The 22,506-nt window shown below is 41.7% G+C and overlaps 1 protein-coding gene across 24 annotated transcripts in view; it reads left to right on the forward strand.

The window, feature by feature from the left end:
• KCNMA1 (potassium calcium-activated channel subfamily M alpha 1) overlaps nt 1-22,506 on the forward strand; it is a 696,669-nt gene that overhangs the window by 640,616 nt on the left and 33,547 nt on the right. For 14 of the 24 annotated variants that reach the window (XM_073240789.1, XM_073240757.1, XM_073240758.1 and 11 more), the window contains one exon: nt 18,755-18,868. In XM_073240789.1, coding sequence (XP_073096890.1) covers nt 18,755-18,868 — 114 coding nt within the window. Of the gene's footprint in view, nt 1-18,754; nt 18,869-19,641; nt 19,723-22,506 lie in introns of all 24 variants that reach the window. The other 10 variants (XM_073240755.1, XM_073240756.1, XM_073240761.1 and 7 more) reach the window with 1 other exon arrangement.

Consider the following 22,506-nt stretch of genomic DNA (forward strand, 5'->3'; position numbering starts at 1 on the left):
TCTGAAATGGTGGTGGGGGAGAAGCCCTTTCTCTCTACCCGCCGAATGCACAAAGCTCGTTGCTTTTCTTCAGTTGTAACTGAAACTGCTATTGGCTTCAGTCCCAAAAACCAGAAAGACAATTATACTTAACTGTTTAGAGATTTATAAATACCACACTAGAGTAGCCTCTAGGTAGTAACTTTAGATACCCAGCCCAATAATTTTCTTTTATTGGTTTGTGATTTAGATCTTATTTTGAGTCCTCTATAATAAGAGTAGTACATTTCATTAAAAGAGCTTACTAAACAATAAAGAAAATCTGGCTTAGGGCTCTGAGCAGGTCTCAAGTACAGAAAGGGGCCTGCCCTGTTACATTTCTTCTGTGGACATCATAAGACAAATCTCAGCACAGTGGTGCAGATGTATTTCAGCGAAGTGGCAATTGCAGCTGTTTTCTAAATGACTTCAACTTGGGAGAATTTTTCCTACACAGCATATTTTACCACATGAGAGATCCTCTTAAGACTGCCATTTACTATGCTGGTAATAGATTCCCAGTGAAGGAAACAAGGAAAAACAATAGCTGTAATAAGAGACTGAGACTCTTGGACGACTTTCTGAACCGGTGGAAGTTTTTAGGCCCTCTGTAAGAGAGGGTTTTCCTTGGGAAGTGGATGTGGGGAAGAAACATCTTAAATGTACAAAATAACCTTTTCCTTCTGACTGCATGCAGAGCAGATTTTCGTCCCCACTCAGGCTGTGCCCAGCTTGGGACAACTTCAGTGAAAGGAAATCTCAGCTTCAGAGACAGAAAACAGATGTGGGTTGGTGATGGAGGAGGCTGAATTCATCATCCTCGCCTCAGGCTTTCTTGAGCTGCTTTATTCCTCAAAGCCTGGGTGCCTAGTTAATGCTTCTTTTGAAAATGGTAATTCCTCTTTTCCCAGGTGAGTCATGCACGAGGCACATTCACATACAACATCTTATTTAATCCTCCTAGTAACTACCAAGGCAGGTGTCATTTATCTCCATTACACAGATGAGAAAAACTGAGGCCTAGGAAAATTCAGCTACTTACCCAAAGTCTCATAGCTAGTCAAGAGAACGTGAGATTGATCCCAAAGCTGTCTGATTCCAAACCCTGTACTTCCCTCACCACATCAGTCTGCCCCTTAAAAGAGAACCAGTATTATTCTGATAAGATCAGGCCTGAATCTAGACATCTGTTATTAAGGGTCATGGTAGCATCCCTGGGTACAAACATTCGGGGAAATGAAACCACTCGAGGCATGCCCGCCCCACTCCTAAACTGCTTCTTATACCCGAGGGCTGACTTTTTTTTTTACCGTTGTCTCCATACATCTCTGTTTTGTGGGTCTGTGGCCCTCCCCATCCCAACAAACAGACACTGAGATTCTCTTGTTCCCAGTCTTCCTTGCTGTAGAAGCATCTAGATAAACAAGAGTAGAGTTGGGAGAGAGGGCAAGAGTTCTGCTTGGCTTGCCCCTGTGAACTGTGTGATTCAGAGGTTTTTTTCCGCCTGTTGCTATAGATTTGATTTTGCAGCTGTTAGAAGTGGGTGGAAAGTTTGAAAGACCCAGATACTGCTTTCTTTTGTCCAGAAACATATAAAATATTTCCAGGTTTAATCTATTCATTATCTATCCCACTCTTCAGCTGTAAGTTTCCATAGAAGGCAGGACATGAGAATGAACAGACCACTCTGGCCCCCAAAGCCTAGGATTTCAGGCAATACATTACGATCAGAAAATGGTCCACACAAGCTGTTCTTTGGGAGGAAAGTACTGTTGTATAATCAGAGAAAAGTAAAAGAAGTCTTGTCATCCGTGGACTCTCTAAGGCCCCTGATGGGATTCTGGATAAGAATGAAGGATATGCCTGAGGTTAATGTCGCTGCTCTTTCCGTGGTCAGGCTGCCATGGAGCTAATGGGATATTTGGGAAGAAGTGACATAGTTACATAAAAGAAGTTGTATGGAACTACCTGAATGCAATATGGGGCCTGGAACATTCCAAACTACCTTCCAAAATGCATGGTGGGAGTTATTTGTAATTTTCCGAGGCCTGAATTTAATCCACAGGCTGTGAAGATAGTGTGCAAACCTCAAACTGGCAAACAAACCTCTCCAACCGTTCAGTACATTTTTGTCTTACCTGTCCTTTTATAGGCAAAAACTCATGTGAAGTCCTAAAATCTTTTTTCTTTTATAAAAAGTGGCCCTGCAAAGAAACCAACTTATTTATAAGTGACTTTAGTTCTAGATTTAGAGAATATTTAAGTATTTCAGTTATACTTCGTGGAATGTTCTGGTAGAAATTATTTCCTAAATTATAGAAAAGCATTCAAGTAGTCATTGGGCATCTGTTAGGTATCTCCAGTGAAGATTTTCTACCAGATACTCTAAGTGCCGCATGGATGTCACCCGATGGTATGTTAGGAGAGGGAAGCAGTTGCTTTGGGCTGCATTGGTTGGGGTGGGGACCTTCCAGAGGAAGTGGAGTTGAATTTGAGAATAGGTCTGATTATCATCAGGGGCTATAGGCAGATGAAAGGGGCTGAGACCTACAGAGAGAAGGCATGCATGTAGGAAAGGCCAAGTATGTTTAGGAAGGTGCACTTGGCTGTGTGTCCAGTGATGTAACTGAGGGGCATAAAGGTTTCAGAGGACCCAAGGAAATGATTGTGGGTGAGGGCATTGATCACTTGGATAGGCCTTCCAAAGAATGGCCTGTTCTATTATCTTACTGACCTCCTTACTCCCACCAACTGTCAGAAATATATGTAAATACTTAGCATAGCACCTCACACCTAGTAGATGCTTAGTAGAGGTTTGTGGAGTGAGCAAATAAATGATTTAATCCCAGTATCCATTGTTTGCAACCAGCTCTGTCTTAATTTGCCCTTGAATGAGATAAAGCAGCGCTATGCCTTTATTAAATACTACATCCTTTCCTTCCAGGCTTCAGTTACTCTCCATTCCCTTGATAGCTGGGCACTGGGTTACAGAGATCAAAGAAATGGAACTCGTCAGTAGGAGCCATGGTTAGACTTGTCCAAGCATTTTCTAGAGCAAATCATCCCATTCCTTTAACCTTTACTACTAGCTCCTCATGTTCAAACCTACTGGCCCCATTGTGGGTACTTTGGCACAATACCAGCCCAAGGCCTGAGGCGGCTGTAGGATTGAACCTCCAAGGTTCCGTAACGGGCAGAAAACATCTCTACTCTCTGCTCCAGGGAGCTCTGAGTGGCTCCTGAGTGCTTTCCTGGCTACCTGGGGATGGAACTCCTCTCAGTGGTGAGCTGGCCAGTGGCGCCCTAACACCTGGGCAGGGGGATGTTGGGGCCTGGGGTTCATTGCTCTGCATGATCACTATATGGTCACTGTAGGACTGTGAATCACAAACAGGCTGTCAGAGTGACGACACAGTTGCGTAGGGTCACGGAACCAGATTTTAAATCCTGGGGTTCGTTGCTCTGCATGATCACTATATGGTCACTGTAGGACTGTGAATCACAAACAGGCTGTCAGAGTGACGACACAGTTGCGTAGGGTCACGGAACCAGATTTTAAATCCTGCATGTGTTAGTGGTGTGTTATTTGACTTCGGACAAATGCTCCATGATTTCACATCTTCATCTGCCAAATGGGGTTTGTTAAAGTGGCTCCACTTATATACCCTGGGGGCCAAGTGTGAATCCAAAGTGATAATGGCTGCAAAGGGGTTTTGTAAAGCATCCGGGCTGTAGAAAAAGCACTTTGCAGTCAAGTTTAACCATGGCATATGTGGGCTCTGAAACTGACAGCTTGGGTTTGAAGGCCAGCTCTGCTGCAAGTGTTTTGCCTGTGAGGCCTGGGCAGACTACTTCACTGCTCTGTGCCTCAGTTTCTTCACTGAGAATACAAATTGCACTGGGCTTATCAAATTGCTGTGAGAAGTAAATGAGATAAAGAGCTCTCTCTGGTCCATACGGCACCTTTACGTCAGTCAGAAAAAGCCACTTTTTTCTCAAGACACTCTAGTTTCATCTGTTGAAATATTCTCATAATATACTGATTATATTTGAACAACACACTTCTACCATCTGCCAAGAACAAATATTGTAACAAATATGTGACTGTACCATGTCCACGATATGAGTGCTTAGGTGACCTGTTGCCCAGTGCCTGACCTGCACAACCAGACATGGCAGCCTGAGTGAACGGGTGTGAAACACTTAGTACCTAGGACAGTAATGAGAGCACAAGCAACACGAGCTGTTTTTGTCATTATTATGATCGGATAGTTCTAGCATTTTCTTCATTTGGACCCCCAAAGTAACAAATAGCAAAGTAGGGTTAACCATTTGTACTTAGCAGCCAGAGTTACTCTTGATTCTGCTTGTCACTAGATGCTCACAGAAAATAGGTAGTGGTGGAAACCAAGACACCTTGGGAGCTGAGCAATCCAGGTGAGGCAGACTTATAAAAGCCTACAGAGGAAGTGAAGAAGAACTGGAACAGTAACAGTGACCACTGGAATTATGCCTCCCTAGACAGGCTAGAGTAGCCCCCACATGGAGCTTCTCTGTGGAGCAGAGAAGGTGGGCCTCAGACAGCTCACTGACAGAAGACCTCTGCACATCCACTCTACAGCTATTGGTTGTGACAGTAGCCCTGATGTTCGGGTGAAATCCTTGAATCCCTTTAAATATCTAAAAATGATGGATCTTCTCTCTGTCCCACTTTTTACCTCCCCATGTATGTATGCAGAAACACTCACTTTCAAATTCAAGAAGTTTACCTAGCCCCATGGTTTTTCTGCCTGCACCGTACATTATAATCAACTGGGGAAATTTTAAACCTCGCCAGGCCCAGGCCACATCCCAGAGCAATTAAATCAGACTCCAGGCATACGACACAGGCATTAGAGATTCAAAGGTGCAACCCTAGTTGAGAAGCACAGATCTAACTCCTTTCTTCACCCAAGGTGACCATCTGTGGTCCTCATATCAGGTCTGCTGATTCACTGAGCTTAAATCTCCAAGGAACTGGCAGCCTCCTAAGGGTGATTGCTGGAGAGTTTGGAAGGCATGTAATGGACACTGTGAAAATACGGGGTGTACGAGAAATGAACTTTTGACTCACAGACTTCCAGGTGGTTCCCAGCCTTACACGACCCTCATCCAGGAAGAGTAGGGAAAATAAACCTGGAGAATCTGCACCGGGAGGGATCAAGGAAGGTGGATGCATGTAGTTCTCTTAATGCCTAATCAGCATAAGAAATGGAAGAATTTTTAAAATCAGTCAGACCTTGGGTCTAATGACAAGTAAGGACAGTAAATAATGAGAAAGTCAGGGTTGAAGTTTCACACTTAATCTATAAACCTACTTTTAATAGGCCCCCAGGTGATTATAAATTCAGGGTGGCTTTCTCTTTATTGGATTATATGAGGCCGATCCACATTTCTAAAGGAAGCCCAGGTGTGTCTCTTATTTATTTGTTTGTTTGATTGTTTGTATTTAGGATACTGAGGAATTTTTGAAAAACCTCCTTTTTATGAGCATTAATTATATACCATGCAAGGAAGCAATTGCCTCTATGTTATGAAATATTAAATCAAAATGCTTCCTGTTCCCAGATGTCCCAGAGATAAATACAGCAGTATTTTGAAGCCCCTCTTGGAGCTGTTTTGCCTGCAAATTTATTGTTTTGTCTCCATTTTCAGAAAGCCCTGTTTTCTGTGAACTATAGCACTCTAGGTAGTTTTTAAGGCGCAAACTCCTCCGGAGTTGCCTGTGTCGGCAACAACTCTTATGTAGATGGCACACGAGGGATGGTGCGTTGATCGGCTCCTTTAAGATGACAAATGGGTAGAGAGTGTTATTGTCTTTGATTGCATGCCTTACATCATCTGTATGTAGGAATAAGAGGGCCATACTTTATCTTTAGCCATTTTATAAATATTTAAGTCCTTATAGTTGCCTAAAGATATTAAAGCATATTTTACAGTAGTCGGAATATAAATATTATATATAGCGCAAGATACCAAAGTAGTTTAATGAATTCATAATTTTCTGTTCACATTTATTGGAATGTGTTTTATGTTCCAAAAGTTCCATTTAAAGAATAAGGTACCATTTTGCTTCCTGACAACACACCAGTGTTGGCCTGCATTGCAGGCGGGGTCTCAGTTCCAAGGTCTATGGAGGCTTTCATTAAGAAGCAGAGAGTCAGGAAGTCAGGGCCCTGGGATATATTTCCTCTATCTCTACATTTAAAAAAATATAGAACTAACTTTTTGAATAAACAATTCTGGTGCTTATTTAAATCATAAAGCATTCCAAAGAGAAAACTTTTTATAGCCTCTTTCCTCTATTTCAAGGAGATTAATTCAAAAAACCTAAGTAAGAGCAATAAAGTAGCTTGCAATTTTGCTGTCCTCCCCACCCTACCCTCTTTTGCAAACAGGAACAAAGACCCTATGTGCCAGTATACATCCAGATGCAGGGGCCTGATTTGGACAGTAACTTCCCAATGCATTTGGACTATTTCTCCCTAAGTGAAAGAGTTCCAGCTAGCTCCTTCCTTTTCCTACATGCAAGGGAATGCCAGGGAGAATATTACTGCATCTCTTTTCAATTTTCCAGTGAAATATAAAGACTTTCCTCTTTAATATTTCACTAAGTTTCTCCAGCTCCCAGCGGGAGTCCATGCTGGGTAATGTTTGCTAATTACCAACAACAAAACTAGACATACAACGCTGGTAAATTACCTGACCCTTTCTATTTTAATGAGGCAACAAGGATTTCATGAAGTGATGTTGTTTCACTGGTTAATGGTGTCAGCAATGTTGTAATTGTGGGTTGAGACACATTAGCTGAACAACCACATGTAGAAAGGGCTTTCTCTCCATAAGCCCTTTAGAGACTCCAACCATATTATCATTAAGCCTTTGTCATTTGCATGCTGCTAATCACTTACTTTATTATCCCGAGTATCCATTGTCTTTCTTTAATTGCTCTTTAAATTAAAATTAAAAATAGTTCTAAAGCCCACAAAGGCTGGGATAGCATCTTGATTATGAAGATAACGTCAAGAAAATGGAACAACTGGTAACGTATTGCCAGGATTATAAGAGAGTCCCACTGATATGTTCCATGCCTGCAGGCCCCAGGGGCCTAATTGTGGCGGTTTCTCTTCCTTTAGCCCGTACTGTTTGTTTAATAAATGGTTATTTATGGCCTTTTCGGCTATTACAGCAACTTCGGAGAAAGTACATCCTTCTCGTTGGTTTGGGCACTGAAATTTCATTCTCCGGGCGAAGGTATAAAATGGAATTGAAAGGCAGACTCTGCACTAGAGCTGTGGGAGCCTCTGAAAAGAGACCCTTTGGATTCTCTTTGCTAGTTTATTCTGTACAAGCTTACTTTTAAAATTTGGCCTCATGAAAGAGACATAAACTTCAGAGCTGAAGGAGACCTTGAAGTCATTCCCATTTTCCAGATGAAGACATTGGGAACCAGAGCGGTTGCCACGATTATGATCACAGGGCAGGAGGTGAACCCAGGTTGTCTGTTAGTTAGTGGAGTGGAGGCAGGGCTCCCGGAGGGAGGATCACCCTGAAAGCATATGATACCATGCCTAGAGCTGTGAGGTGCAGGCTGCACGATCATCTTGGTACCGTGCATTTTGTGTGTGTCTCCTGTATGCATATATCAGCGTGTTTGTGGAATACCGACTATGTACAAGGATACTGGAAGAGAGGGCTTGTGTCTCCCACTTCCTTAAGAAAAAACAACCCCTTGGGTGATTCTGCTGTCATTCCTGAATATCGAGTAATGAAATTCAGAGTTATCATGACTCCATTATTATATTAAATGCCCTAGAATTAGGATGATAGGTTTTTGAGAACCAGAAGGGATTCGGAGCATTGCCTTATCCACCTCAATTTTACAGATGGGAAAACTGAATTTGGATAAGACATTGAATCCCTCAAGTTCTTGCAGGCAGTTAGGGGTTGACCCATGTTTTTTGACTCTGTACATTCTCTGTCAGCATTACCAACTTGTTATTGCCATTATCATCACCATCATCAGGAAAGTTAGCACTCACACGTGCTTACTCTCTGACAGGCACTGTTGTAAGAGTTTACCTGTATTATTTACCTCGTTTAATCTTCATGACATTTTATTCTCCCATCTTGCATATGAACAGACTAAGACACAGAATTTAAGTAAATTGCCCCAGCTCACAAATCCAGCAACTGAACAAGGTAGCACTCAAACTCAGGCAGTCTAGCTCTGTAATTCAAGTGCTTATCCATGACGTTATGACTCATTTCAGATTGTGGTCAAAGGAAATTCATCAAGGCGTAAACAGTTTCAAAACCTAACTAGCGCTTACCAACCTCTTCTCTCGAGGATTTTTTCCATGTGTGCATGGGAATGCCTGGCCTCCCCAAATTCAAGATTCCAGTTACCTATTCATGTGCCATCATAAACATATATACAGGAGAGGCTTTAAAACTTAAAAAATTTACAGGGCTTTCTTTTAAAGGACTATCAAATGTTTGGAACTTCAGCTGCTATCTTGGGCCAGGCGTCCTATCTCTAGAACCTTTCAGAGGCAGCTGGCTGGAAGCTGTCAGTGATGGAATTCTGCTTTTCCTGAATTGCAAGGCATTGCCTTGGATCGCTTGGTAAATCCATCTTTTGCAGCTACTTAATTTTCTGTGCCCTTAAGATACGGATGTTTTAGATTGCTTGTGATTTCTTAGTTCTGGTTTTTGCTACGCTGGCCATTGGTTCATACTCAAGTAAACAACTGGGGCCCATTTGGCATTTGGTGTTTTAAATGTAAAAGGATATTTGAACTACATGACAAATACTAAAAAACAAAGCCTATAGCACTGAGGACATAAAGAAACTGTTTATAATGTAAAGGTGGTTACATTTTCAGTCAATCTATCACTTTAATGAGCTCTTTGCATTTATTTGATTTATGCTCACAAAAGGGGGAGAAAAAAGTTGATGTAATGGAAACAAAATGGTATATACTCTTAGCAGTAAGTACAAGGGCCGTTTTTGTGTGTTTTATTAGTATCCACTAGGTATCACTGTCTTGCAATGTATGTGTCTACCTTTTCCCTGACATAGGATGCCTTGAGTTTACTGGAAATGTGATGGAGCATGAAAAAGGAGATCTGTGTTAGTGGCAAAACAGCCTTTGTCCTCTTGTGGTAGCCACAAAGAGGGAGGGTCTAGACCAGGAATTACAGATTAATAGTATCAATAAAGAAAACTCTAAGATAGTCTGTGTCTTATTGAAATGAAGATTCCAATAGGTATGCAGATTTAAAAAAAGAGAACATCAAAGATGCTTTAAAAACATTTAAACCTTAGAATATAGTCATTAGGACATAATTAGTAGTAATTGATACAGTTTAAAAGAGTGAATAAAGGGAATGGGGAAAGTGCAGAAAAAGACATCTTCATGCAATATCTAAATGGGGAGAGAAGTTAGGCAAGGCAAATCTCCTGGAGGAAGTGAAGGAGGGGTAGGAGCTGGGCTGGGTAAAACTTGGTGGGAACAGGGATGAAACCCAGCTAGTGCCACTCTTCTGTGTTGGGAACCAGCTCTGACTGCTCCTCCCTCAGCCATGTTTACTGAGCACTGTAGGTTTCCAGGGGCTCTTTATAGCTGTGTGTGTCCTTGACATCCTTTGCTCTGAGATTAAATATGACTCATATGAAGTGGTGGAGCTGAAACAGTGGAGAAATGGAAACTTTTGACAACCCTCTTTTTGATCTATAATCTTTGACTGGTCATTTCTATCTCAGAACCTCAGTTTCCCCAAGTTCCAAAGCAAGTGGGATCTTAAAATGACCTTTAGTATCATTAAGGCTCAACAATGTGAGTCCTTCCACCATGTCAACCAGCCGCTCTCATCCCATAAAGATCACACAAAGTTTCAAGGTTTCCATCTTTCTTATTTTATTAATTTATAATTTCTGCACTTTTTCTTGTTTGCACAAATGAAATATATTTATTTTAGAAAATTTAGCATCTCCATGTAAGCAAAAAGAAGAAAATACACATTCCATATAATTTTACCATTTGGACATAAGCAAGCTGACATACTAGTCTTATTTCTGTAGATATAAATATTTTTTCCCTCAAAAATGGATTGTACATATTATGACCGGTGTATGATCTGTATTTTTCCTTAAATACTTTATCCAAAGACTCTAATCTATGTCTGAAATGTTTTTATGCATTATTTTTAGTGGATGCATTCTTCACATAATCAGTTTTCTAAAGCTGAATATTCACATTGCTTTCAATTTAGCACTACTCCTTAATAACCACAAATGAAGAAATGTTGTAACCAAGTCCTTAATGAAAGGAAATTATGGCTGTACACATAGTTTTAGAAGTGAAATTCCTTAGGCCAAAGGGTATTTAAAATTTTAAGTCAATTTGATTCATATTGCCCAAGTGAGTATGTGTTATTTTTAAGTTGTGAAATGAATTCAGAGGGGGTGAAAAGCAATTGAGAAGTTGTGGAAAACTCACCATGACACCATGAGCTCTTGGACAAACAAAGATATTAGACCAGGTGAGTATTAGGTTTCCTCCCAAATCTGTAGTCCTCCTTGTGTTTGAGTTGTGACTAGTTTTCTTCTTCTCCCCTCTCTCCTTTCCTCCCTCCCTTCCTTCTTCCCTTCCTCCTACCCCTCTGAGAGACAGATCCCAGGAACAGTACGTTTTTTAAGCTTACTTGAAGAGACTGTCTACTTGGAGAGACAGCTCTTCCAAATGTATTTGTTTCATGTGTGTGAGGCTTGTCTAAGTGCTGAATGTGTCTTATGAAAAAGTTAATGGCCAAGTAGCTGTAGAGAACTTTGGTTGGTTGTTTTAGTTTGCCTTGGTTTAATTCAGACCCAAAACACGAACTCTAAAAAAGATGAGGCACTGTATGCAATGGATAGAGTCAGCTTCCTGAGGCATTCATCGAACACGATCTCTATAAAAAAAGCAGTGTTAAAACTATCGATGTTACTTATTATAAATAGAAGAGATGGAGAGGGTAGTGACCTGGGTCTTGTCCCTGGTCACTGAAAGTGAAAAAGTAACCTTAAATGAAGATATAGTCTCTTGTCTTTATAGAAAATCAGACATGCATGGGCCATTTTACCAAAAGAAGAACATAGATTTTTTTTCTTGGTTACCATACTGTTTGGAGAATTTTGGATGCAAGAGATGGAAATCCAACTCAAAAAAGGCTTAAATAAAAAAGGAGTCATATACCTGGGTTGCCTCTGGCTTTAGTTCTGTCTCATTCTCTTCACCACTTGATTCAGTAGCTTCCTGGTGGGGGCTAAATGGTCACCAGCAGCCCCATACTTTTTCCTTCTGGCTTTGCAACACAGCATCATTTTTTAATCACAACAAACATTTTTTAAAGCAGGTCCAGGGGGAGAACATGGATTGGTCCCAACTTGGGTGACAGGCCCATCTTAAGCCAGCCACATGTCTAGGATGGCAGGGGACTATCTTGCTACCCTGTGAAGTCAGACTATCTGGCTTCATGGTGCCACTCCTGAGGCCAGGATAGGGACAGGGTTCCCCCTCAGCATACCCACCCAGCACTGTGGAATGGGTTCCTTATGCAAGGGAGGATCTGAAGGAGAACAGATAACAAACAGTATCAACCAACCTGGCTCTGCTACTAACTGACTCCATGACCTTGGGTGCAGTAACCTCTCTGCTCTGAGCCTTAGTCCTGCTCTGGCAGGACTGATGAGAGGACTTCCCAAGCTCTTGCACTTCTAACTTAGGGTGATTGGTAGGGACAAAAGAGACCTAATAGTGTGGTTTAGGTTCCTCAGAATTGTCTATTTGTCCAGTTTTGAAGTTCTATTTTCAGGCTCTGCATAGGGGCAGTTATTTGCTCCAAGCACAGGAGTTATTTGGTCTAAAGCAGTTAACAACACTGGCAGGGGCATTCCTGCCTGCACCTCACAGACACTGGCTGCCGGCTCCCCAGGGAACCAGCGCCACCCCAGGCTCCTTCGTGGGCATTGGTTGATTGGCGTAACCTCCAGACAGTGCCAGGAGGAACTGCTGCTCTGGTAAATAATTGCTTTTTATTGAGTCAACACTGGTCAGCTGCCTGGCCTTCATGACTCTGAGACTCCAACTTGGTGGGCAGCCACTGAAAATTCCTAGGAAAAAATATTACAAGATTAAACTGAGCTTTTCCCTTGACCAGATTTCTTTTGTAGATTTTTCCAAAAATCTACCTCCCAAATCAAGCCTGTGTATGTAGACTTTTACCCCTGCAAGTTAGAAAGTAACTGTGCTTCTGTATGAGGAATTTTCTTTGCCTCTGCTGCTGAAGATTTTGTTGGAATACATACTACAAAAATGACTGCTGTGGCTATTACTGTACTTGCTCAGGGGAGCTATTCGGATGCCTCATTTATTGGAGCTTAATAGATTAAAAGTCCAAATTGAGTCTCATGATATAAGCCTAATCAAGTTCTAATCTGCATAATTTTCCCATAAGCAGCAATGGGAAATTTGGATAATTTATGTTTCAGTGGTTGCCAATCATGTATTAAATAGCATTGTTGCATTTACTTATCAAAATATTTTTATTGATCTTTCCTTCATGTGACATTTGGCTTTGGGATTTTTTTTCCCCCTTGGCATTAACAGGAAATTTAATTCATCTCATAGATGATGTAATATGAGATGTTTCTCTTGATTTTAACATGTCTTTATAGATCATTTTTAATGGTGATCTTTTCCTTTTACAACTTCATATTGAATACCTGTCTCAGCAAACCTAGATGACTCGACCTAATTTATTTCCCTAGTTTAACATAGCATATGGATTTCTAACCATCATTTATATGCACACAATAAAAGATAATTTGGCTTACCATTTGAACCAATTCCTTTATGTTAAATCTATGGAGGTTGGGGAGGCACTTCCCCTCACTTCCCCATCTATTTTAGGGGAGGTGATTGATAAGAATTTCTATCTCCCTCTCTCCCTGGAAAGGCTCGGGGCTTTAACTAGGGAAGATTTAGAAAGTACTTTGTGTTTTCCCCCTTGGAAAAGTGCTGTAATAAAGCATTTATAGTATGTACTGAGTTGTGCGTGCTACCAAAGCAAGGTAAGCATTACAACAGTGGGGCCCAGTTGTTATCTGCCATTGTTGAAAAGTGAAAACAGAAGCGTCAGACCTCGGGCCCCCAACCGGGTGCCACAGTGGCAGCCCTTGAGAAGAGGAGACCCTCACGCCCAGAGGGAAGGCAGCCTGCAGCATGGTCATCCTCGGACTGGAAGCCAGGCTGCCTGGCTGCCGCTCCAGATCTGCCACTTACCAGCTGGGCTGCCTGAGGGAGTTCTCTGACTCTTCTGTGTCTTAGGTTCCTTATCTACCAAATGGGAATATTAAGAGTCCCTACACTCGTAGGGTTGTTGTGAGGAATAAACCAGGTGACCCATGAAAAAAGCCCTCTGTACAGCTCTGACATGTAATAAGAAGCTGGATGGCCTGGTACTTTAGAGGACACTCTGGAGTCAGTCTCCCCTGGTTCCAATGTGAGATCTGCTAATCCCTAGATGTATGCCCTGGGGTAAGTTGCTTGCTTTCTCCGTGCTTCAGTGTCTTGCTCTGTAAAATCGGATAGTTTTGAGAATTAAACTTATCTCATGAGAAGAGTTTAGTACATAGTAAGCATTCAGTAAATCTTGACTATTACTTTTTCTCTTGAGGTTCTATTTAAACTCTCCTCTTCATTCTCAATTATCTTCATCAGTCTAGATCTAGAATATTCTTGCCTTTGCTTTGAGTTCCAAAAAGACAATGCCTTGCATCTTACTCATTTTCTAATGCATTCGCCTCTGCATTATCCTGGAACTCTATTCTGTTCATCCCATAGGGCAGATCTTGTCTGAGCCACTGCCGTTCCTTGCCTATAACCACATGGGCCTGTTGGATGCTGCAGATGGGTGTATGCATCCATCTTTTATCTAGGCGTCTTGGTGATATCCTTATCGCCTTACATCTCTTCTTGAACTTTCTCGGAATAGGCCAAGTGTTTGTGTTAAATTCTTCAATTTGAAGTCATCCTAACTGAAGTGCCTTTGTCTAAGTTAACTAAAGGTCACTTAATCTTCCAGTGACTTCTCTGGTGGTGGCTGAGTGCTGCTAGCCCCTAGAATAATCAATATCGTAAAGAGAACACCAGACATTTACAGATTTGTTCACCTGAACCCAACAATGTCACTTGTGGGCAAGAGAGCAAATGCTGGAAAAGAGTGTAGAGAACATTGAATTTTAGGAGCTTTAGCAACAAAGGAGAAAAGTTTATGCCCCTACATAATTAAGGGAAGAAGATCATGTCTGAAAAAAGAAGACGCTAGAGAGATTCTGCAATTGACATAAGGAGTTAAAACCTCTCTTACATGAGGACTGGCTGACAGTTTTTTAATATACCTAAAGAAAATCCTAGCCATCCCTATATCCAAAATTCTCCTTCCTTATTTTGGGCTTTATTTTTAGTCGCTGCATCGATTTGCCTATTTCTACCAAAATATATCCACACCGCTCATGGCCTTCCCATTAATTTTCCAGGATTTTCATCATGTGAAAATTATTTTTAAAAAATCTACCAAAAGCTTCCTCACTTCCTTATCCATAGGGAAGGGATAGCAATGGATGCTGTACATATCCACAAATATTGATTGTGTGACTAGTAAATATTAGCATTGGTAGTTGACATTTTTGATACTTGCTTCATACCAGGCATTGTACTAAATGTTTTGAATACACTACTTCATTTGATCCTTCCAACTGTCCTATGTAAGAGACACTTCTAGTTTAAAGGCAAAGAAAGAGAGGCTTAGAGAGAGTCAGTGCTATGCTTACAGTGGCTGAGCCAATAAGTGGCTGAGCCAGGATTTGAACTCAATACATCTGGATTCAAAATCCACGCTCCTAGTTGTTCCACTCCATGTCTTCTCTCTAAGCCAAGAATGATGTAGACAATCTAGGAGAGCTGAAAGAAATAGAAAACCAGTCACTGGCCTAAAGTTCTCATAAGGTATATGGAGTTAGTCTGCTCAGCAGGGACAGTGTTGGGCCCATTTATGCCTGATGCCAAAGGGTAGAACAGGTAACATAAGCCTGTCACATTGTATTATAATGGGAGGGGTCTTCAATTTAAGGACACCAGATAGTCTTTGGAAGTCATTTTTAGCCCCAAACTTGCCTGCCATATCCATACTCAGCAGAGAGTGCTGGGGACACAGCTAAGAATCAGGAGGCCATGTTGGTAAGGCCTTGGGCTGTGATGATTGAACTTGAATCTTTTCCTGATTGAGAGTTTTCATTCCATCTCTCTAATGCCAACATTTGAAGTCATCTCTTCTGGCAAAATAAGTGATTGTTTCTAAAATTAATTTCCCAGTTGCTAGTTTAACTAATGAAGAGAGCATTTCCCAGTTTCATCCTCCTCTAGTGCAGTGGATTAGGATCCCTGGATTCCATGTGCCAGGGCTTTCCTGTGCAGAACTGGGAGCTCTGTTTTAGGTAGAGAGAGGTAAAATTCACCCAAAAATCCCTGCACCAAATAATGGTGTGGGGAGCAAGACAACCAGGACCAGACACTACTTAGCCCTGTCCCTTTATCAACCTCTGCTGTGATGAGCGGAGTAGATATCATCAAATGGAATGAGAGGCTGCATTTGCCTCCTCCCATCAGAGGAAAGGCACCTGAATTTCTATTCTTTCCAAGGTCACTGAGGGAATCTGGGTCAGCCTTGCCATTTCAAACCACAATGTTCCCATATTCAGACCTCTAAGAAAGAAACAATGCTAATCAATTCTGTTCATCTTTAACACAACTCTACACGAAGTGGGAACAAAAAGGTGGAACCCTGTTCTTAGGGTCCCTGCATAGGACAGCGAAGACCTTTAATGGAGAGATGTCTTTGGGCACCCACCATGGCTTGTCAGTTGCAGACGCTAATGGAATCGGGTTTGGCGACTGAAGGGGAAAATGGGATATGAAAGCAAAACGAAGTAGGCTTGTGAGGCAAGATGTCATTTCTAAATGAAGGTTTCATGCAAAGGAGTTGAGTCTCTTCACAGCTGAAAATGGAATCTTTAAATAAGATAAAATAAAAGGATGCTTTGGTTTGTTGCAGGTTCTGTAATGAAATACAGTTTTCCTAATACTGTGTGACCTGCATTTCTCCCTGTTTTATGGGTGCTCTTCCTTGACGTATGAGCCCATATTTTCTCAAGTCAGCATTTGATGATGGATGTCAAAATATAGGCCATGTATTATGCATATAGCATTACTGATTTAAGGTGTTTACTTGTCGAGTCGAAGAAATTCAAAAACGTCACCTCCACTGAATCTGCACAGCTGTCACTTGCAGTTTTTCATGCTTTTTAATGAAACTTCTGATGAGAACATTTAGTTTTCCCCTTTGCTATTTTAGGGGAAGAAAACAGATAGCATTTAAAATGCATGTTCCTGGTTATGTGGTTGGCTGAAAAACACACATTCCAAAGTTTAGAAAATGGACAGCCTACTGTTACTCAAAATTACCTACCCTGTGCACAGTATGTCAACATAAAGAATAAAATTAACTGCAATCATGGAATGAAGAGAAAATAAAACCTTTTCTTTCTTGCTGGAAGTATGGCATTCAATAGTATGAAATTTATACACAGGAGACCAAAAATAGGGAAACCCTTTTATATTTTTCTGGCATTTCATGCATTATGCACCTCCAAAACAACAGGCAATTATTAAGCACCTGTCATTTCATTCCTGATAGAGTCTCACACATATCATAAGGACAGAATCAACCTAACCTTGTCACATTACTGGAAACTAAGTCAGGAATCTGGTCACACAATGTATTTGTAATCTTTCCTTGGAAACTTAGCTGGTGACTTTGTATAAGTCCCTGATTCACTGATCGACCCACACAGCCATCCACCAAGGGTGAAGAAGAGAAACAAAAACAAATGTGCATGTCCGTCTGCCTGTCTTCTAAGGTGGGGGAGCAAATTGGGCCTTACAACTAAAATGAGGCTGGTGGTACCATATGTCATGTACTTCACTTGGTAAAATTAATTTTCACCAAATGAATATATGAGGCAAATCAATGCTTTGTTTTTATAAGTCTCTATGCATATCCTTAAAGAGGCAGCCTTTCAGCCTACTTGGGAAGATTTCTCACTCTTACTAAACTTGAAGTTGTGGTTGGACCAGCCTGATACTAACAGGTACTTGGGGCTTGGTCTGAAACCTAAAAAAGCCCAAACTGCAAAAAATCACAGACCAAGTAGGTAGGCTGCTTTCCAATTTATTGTGCCCACATATACTTTATGAGGTCTGTGTTAGGCACACTGGGATGTTCAAGAATCTTCTATAAGCAAGTGGAATATGTAGCCAATCACATAGGATGAGTTCAGCGGCAGGTAAAAAAAAACAAAAGCAAAAATCCTCCTCAATTTGGCTTAAACAAAAGAAAATATATATATAAAAATATAACTGTGTTACATATGTATATGTATATATGCATATACACACACATCCATACATATATAAAACCACCCTACCACAGGATTTTTTACCATAAATCTCACACACACACACACATCACTATTATATGTATAAAATATATATATATAAGCTCATTACTATATATTATAATCTCATTTACATATAGTATATATAAATTTCATGTAGTAAGAAATCCTGAGGTCAGCTGGTTGGGCTCTAGGGCTGGTTAGTTAAGGAACTCACAGACAGTTCTATCTTTCCATCATTCAGTTCAGCCAGTAACATTAAGCTGCCTTTGTCCTCAACTGGTGCCCATCCCAGTTGCAAGAGGGCTGTCACGTTCCAGGCACTACAGGCACAAAAGCAAAGTCAAGTGGGTTAAAAGAGAATCTCTTCCTATGTGATGGTTTTTAAAGGCAAGGAAACACTTCCTAAAGCCCCTAAGCAGATTTCCTCCATTTGCTTTAGCCAGAACCTGTCAAAAACCCAAGCTTCAGTCACTCACTGGCAAGAGAATAAGCAATCATAGGTTTAAGATGAAAGTCAGGAAGGGTTAGGTTTTGTGTGGTCATAGGAACAATACAACAAATCTCAGTGTCCTGGAGCAACACAGATTGCTCTTTCACTCAGTCAGAATACTCTGTGGGTCTGGGCTCCTGCCCAGGACTAGAGACCCGCCTTCATTCCCGTAGTTACCCATGTTCCCACAGTTGCCGTGGCCGGGGAAGAGAGGCAGTAGCTCAAATGCTCGAATCTGCAGTGACGCTGTGCAGTGTTCTGATCACTTTTCATGGGCCACAGCAGTTTCTATGTCACATGCCATCTCTAACTTCAAGGAGTTACCATTCTCTGTGTGCCTGCAGGGAGAGGGGAGCAAACGTCTGTGGGGCAGGTCAATGTTTGGTGTAGAGAGAGGTAAATGTTTAGATAGAGGGACTAGTTTTTAGGGAACTATCCAAGTGGGTTAGAATTATGTGTAATGGCCTCCTACTTTATCCTTCTAAAAATCAATCTATCAGAGTTTATCCTGGGACTGCTAGTTGTTGACCTGTAAATAATGCGTAAGCTACATTTATTTTTGGATTGTCCATGGGCACAGTTCTCTCATTATTTCCAAATTTTCCACATCTCTGATTTTTCTTGTTCTCTCTCCTTCCCACTAGGGTTCACACCTCCAGGAATGGACAGATCCTCTCCAGATAACAGCCCAGTGCACGGGATGTTACGCCAGCCCTCCATCACGACTGGGGTCAACATCCCCATCATCACTGAACTAGGTAGGGGTGAATATCAGCTTTGAGTGGATATTTGTGTCCTCTTTTCTAACCATAGGCTATGAAGAGGCTGGCCTGTTTCTTAGTTCCGTCGGTATAGTCAGCTCTAGTGGGGTTTGTTTCAGGGGAGGTTGCAGGGTGGCATAGGTAGCAGTATGTCAGATTAGCAAAGGGAAAACTGATCTATTTTTCCTCTGACATGAATGGACAGTTTCCTTCATGCTGGCTACTGTTTCCAAAGGAGCTTGAGATAATGGGTTCGAGATTGGGGCATAAAGTAGGGACGGGGAGGGAAGGAGGAAAGGCATAGTCCGGACTCTTTTTGGTGATTTTTGCTGTAAATAACTTGATGGCTCCTACAATCAGACGCTTCTATTGAGGTACACAGCCTCAGCTGTAAGTCAAACCCATTTTGAGAACTGGGTAGAAGCAATGGGCTAATGTGTAATAATTCTCCATTTAATCTATCCCAGTTGAGCTTCTCAGCCAAAGGCCATTTTCAACGAATGCCATACTGCTCCAAAAAGTGGTGGCATTGTAAGGGCTGTAATCATGGGCCAGTGGAACCCAGCTTTTAAACCAGCCATGGCACTCCCTGCTACCATTTGTGAAGTTGCAAAACTGTTCAGACTATTCTCCCCAAGAGTCATACTAACTCCCTATGGCCCTAGGCCCCTTTGCTTTAGAACATTTCCTCTGTTATTCCCTCACTCTTTTCTTTTTCTGTACTTTCCTCCACTCCCTTTCCCCAACCCTTAAATGCTGTATCCAATTAGCTAAACCTGGCAAGTTGCCTTTGGTATCAGTCAATCAGGAAAAAAACAGTGGAACGCACATTCTAATGATAACTGAACTGGGTAAGAAGCACTGTTTCCTCCCCATCAGTATCTCCTTTTGTTCTGCTCTTGGTGTGTCCAACTATCATCAGCTTGTTTTTATTTCACTGGCTGTAACAGAAAGGCTACCCCATGGCACTGCTTTGAATGTGTTTTATTTGTGGCTCTGGTTGGAATTGACTGTCTTGTTCTGGCCTTAATGATTTTTTTCCCCACACAGCATCAGTAAACCTTTGATCACACCCATCTGACCTGGCAGTTGTTTCCAAAGCATCTTTGCTCTAATTCATTTTCTTTGGCTTGGGCCTCTTTTTTTCCTCTTCCGTGTGTCCCCCTCCCTCTCCTACCTTCTCCCTCCTATTCCTCTCCCAACACACTGTCAGTTTGACTGACACGTCTTCACAGCTCTCAGAGGAAGTCAAAGGAGAAATATAAAAATTTTAAGATAAGAAACCTAAGTTGGTGCCTTCCCTCCAGCTGTTTATTTTCCTTTATTCTGACTTATTTGCCTTTCTTCCCTATTAGGCTCTTTCTCAGAAGCTCCGGTTCTGAAACCATAAATGCAGCCAGCTCTTAGGGGACCTTTTCTTACTAAAGCCAGATGTCAAGAAGGGTGCCATGGATGAGGTTAACAGCCACTGGGGTGCATGCTGTACTCTGACCCCCACCCCACTAGTCCAGGGCCCTTTCTGGGAGATTCAGAGTGGACTTATCAGAAAGATGAAGGGCTCTGGTCCAGACTGCATTTGTGAAGCACTTCCATGATTCTCCACGACTTGGTTAATAGCACCAAGAAAGACACCCATCAGCATCAAGTCTCAGAACTGGAATTGATCTTCTAAACAGAGACAGCAAAAGTGCTGCTCAGCAGAGGGGTAGATGGGGCGAGGTGGGGAGCACCTGCCTTCAAATGACTCACAAATGAAACTAACATGCCATTTTCGTGGCCCCAGAATATATTTCAAAATGAGACAGCAGGCCTTTAACCCAATAATCTTGCTGGCGAAGTGTCTAGAAGCTAAGGAATAAATTGTCCACCATTCAGTACCACATTATTGTAGACGTAGCTATTTATCAGGACAAATGCACTCAGGTCAAAGAGTATCACACTAATTTCTGTTTCCAACAGTAGGAGAGGTGTCTTTTTCATGTTTTGAGAAGTTGGCTAAAAGCCTAGGTTTCTGGACTGCTCTTCGCAGAACCTCAGGTTTGTAAGAGACCCAGGGAGCTTTTGAAGCTCAAACCTCAGGCCAGAAAGTTCGTGCAGACATCTCCATCTCAGAGAGCTTCAGCAGCGTTTCATAGCCATCACTGCCAGGAATTTCTTTTTCCACTTGGAATTCATGGGCTTTTTCTTGGTATCCCAAATGTGAGACGATGATTCAAACAATCCATTAGCCTAGTTTAATCTCCTGAAGTCTGTGTCCCTCACCAAATTTCTTCTCTGAGCCCAGAAACCCTTCCATGAGTTCACATCACCCTTACCTTCTGCCTTACCTTAAGTCCTGTTTTTCCAGTGGTCATATCACCTTTGGCATCATACCATCATCCCGACACTTCAGCTCTTTGCTTCCCCACAAATATTTCCTATTTACCAACATGTTCTGAGATGCATTCTGCATTACACCAACCCAGTAAAATGCCTTTCAAAAAACACAGAGGACCTCAAGGTCAAACAAGTTTTTAGACTGTCTTCACCTACTTGGAGAAATCTCATTGATGTTAGTGGGTCAAAGGCTCCTGGAAGTTCCACAAGAAGGAAATTTGTTTAAAGCTATTTAACCTATTTCCCAGTTGTATTTGGCCACATACATTTTAGAGTAATTTTTTAAAATCACCTCTTAGCACCCATATTATTACTGTTCTGTGAAACAGGCTTTGGATAACAGTCTGCTCTCTCTCCGAGACCAGGTATTCTAGAACAATACACAAGATTTTCACTCAGCTTTGGCTTGGACCTTGAGTTCTTTCCCAGTGACTCAAATCCCAAGCTTACTGAGAATCTAGAGTCATCCCTGCTAACTGTGGCCACTCCCCTTCATGTCTAGTACCAACCCGTCCCCATTTTCTTGAAAAGAAGTAACAGGCTCTGCTCCTTCTGGACTGTTGATACACATGCTATCGTGGGCTATTATGCATAATTAAAACCACACTCCTTGGCATGTTATCCTGAGCTCACATCTTCTGACTCACAAAGCAGGAAGGCTAAACTGTGGCCTACAACATGCTTTTGAGTAAAGAGAGGGAAGGGAGGAAAATCTACAACTTAACTCTAGTAGGATACCTGTGCAAGGCCTTATGCACTTGTGAGAGTGTCAGAGGGAATCTGGAAATGTCTATAATGTAGGGAGCGGTGGACAGAACACTGAACTGCAGAAAGGTGGTTCTGCGAGCAACTACCATTTCTCAAGGTGCTCATCAGGCATAATCTATATGACTCTCCCTACAACCCTGTGAGAGCTACTGTCATCTCCCCCATTTTACAGAGAGAGAAACTGAGGTGCAGAAGGATGATGTGCTTTGCCCTGGGGAGTCAGTCCAGAGCCTGGATTTCAAGCCTAGCTGTCAGATCCTGCATTTCTTAGTTTCACCCAGCAGCCTGTAATTTGAGTGCTGCTGAGACAGTAGGGACCCAGATATGATCAACTTTGGAACAACAGAGCAAAGATTTTCCGCCATTAGAATCTTTCTCTAGGGAAACAAGATGATATCATTTAAAAATAACTACAAGTCCAGTCTTTTATCCTATTATCATTTATTCTGCCTCATACAGTTAACAAACAAAAGTTAAAAAGAAAAGTTATC

Source organism: Manis javanica, chromosome 7 (genome assembly GCF_040802235.1).
Source record: "Manis javanica isolate MJ-LG chromosome 7, MJ_LKY, whole genome shotgun sequence".
NCBI classification, from domain to species: domain Eukaryota; kingdom Metazoa; phylum Chordata; class Mammalia; order Pholidota; family Manidae; genus Manis; species Manis javanica.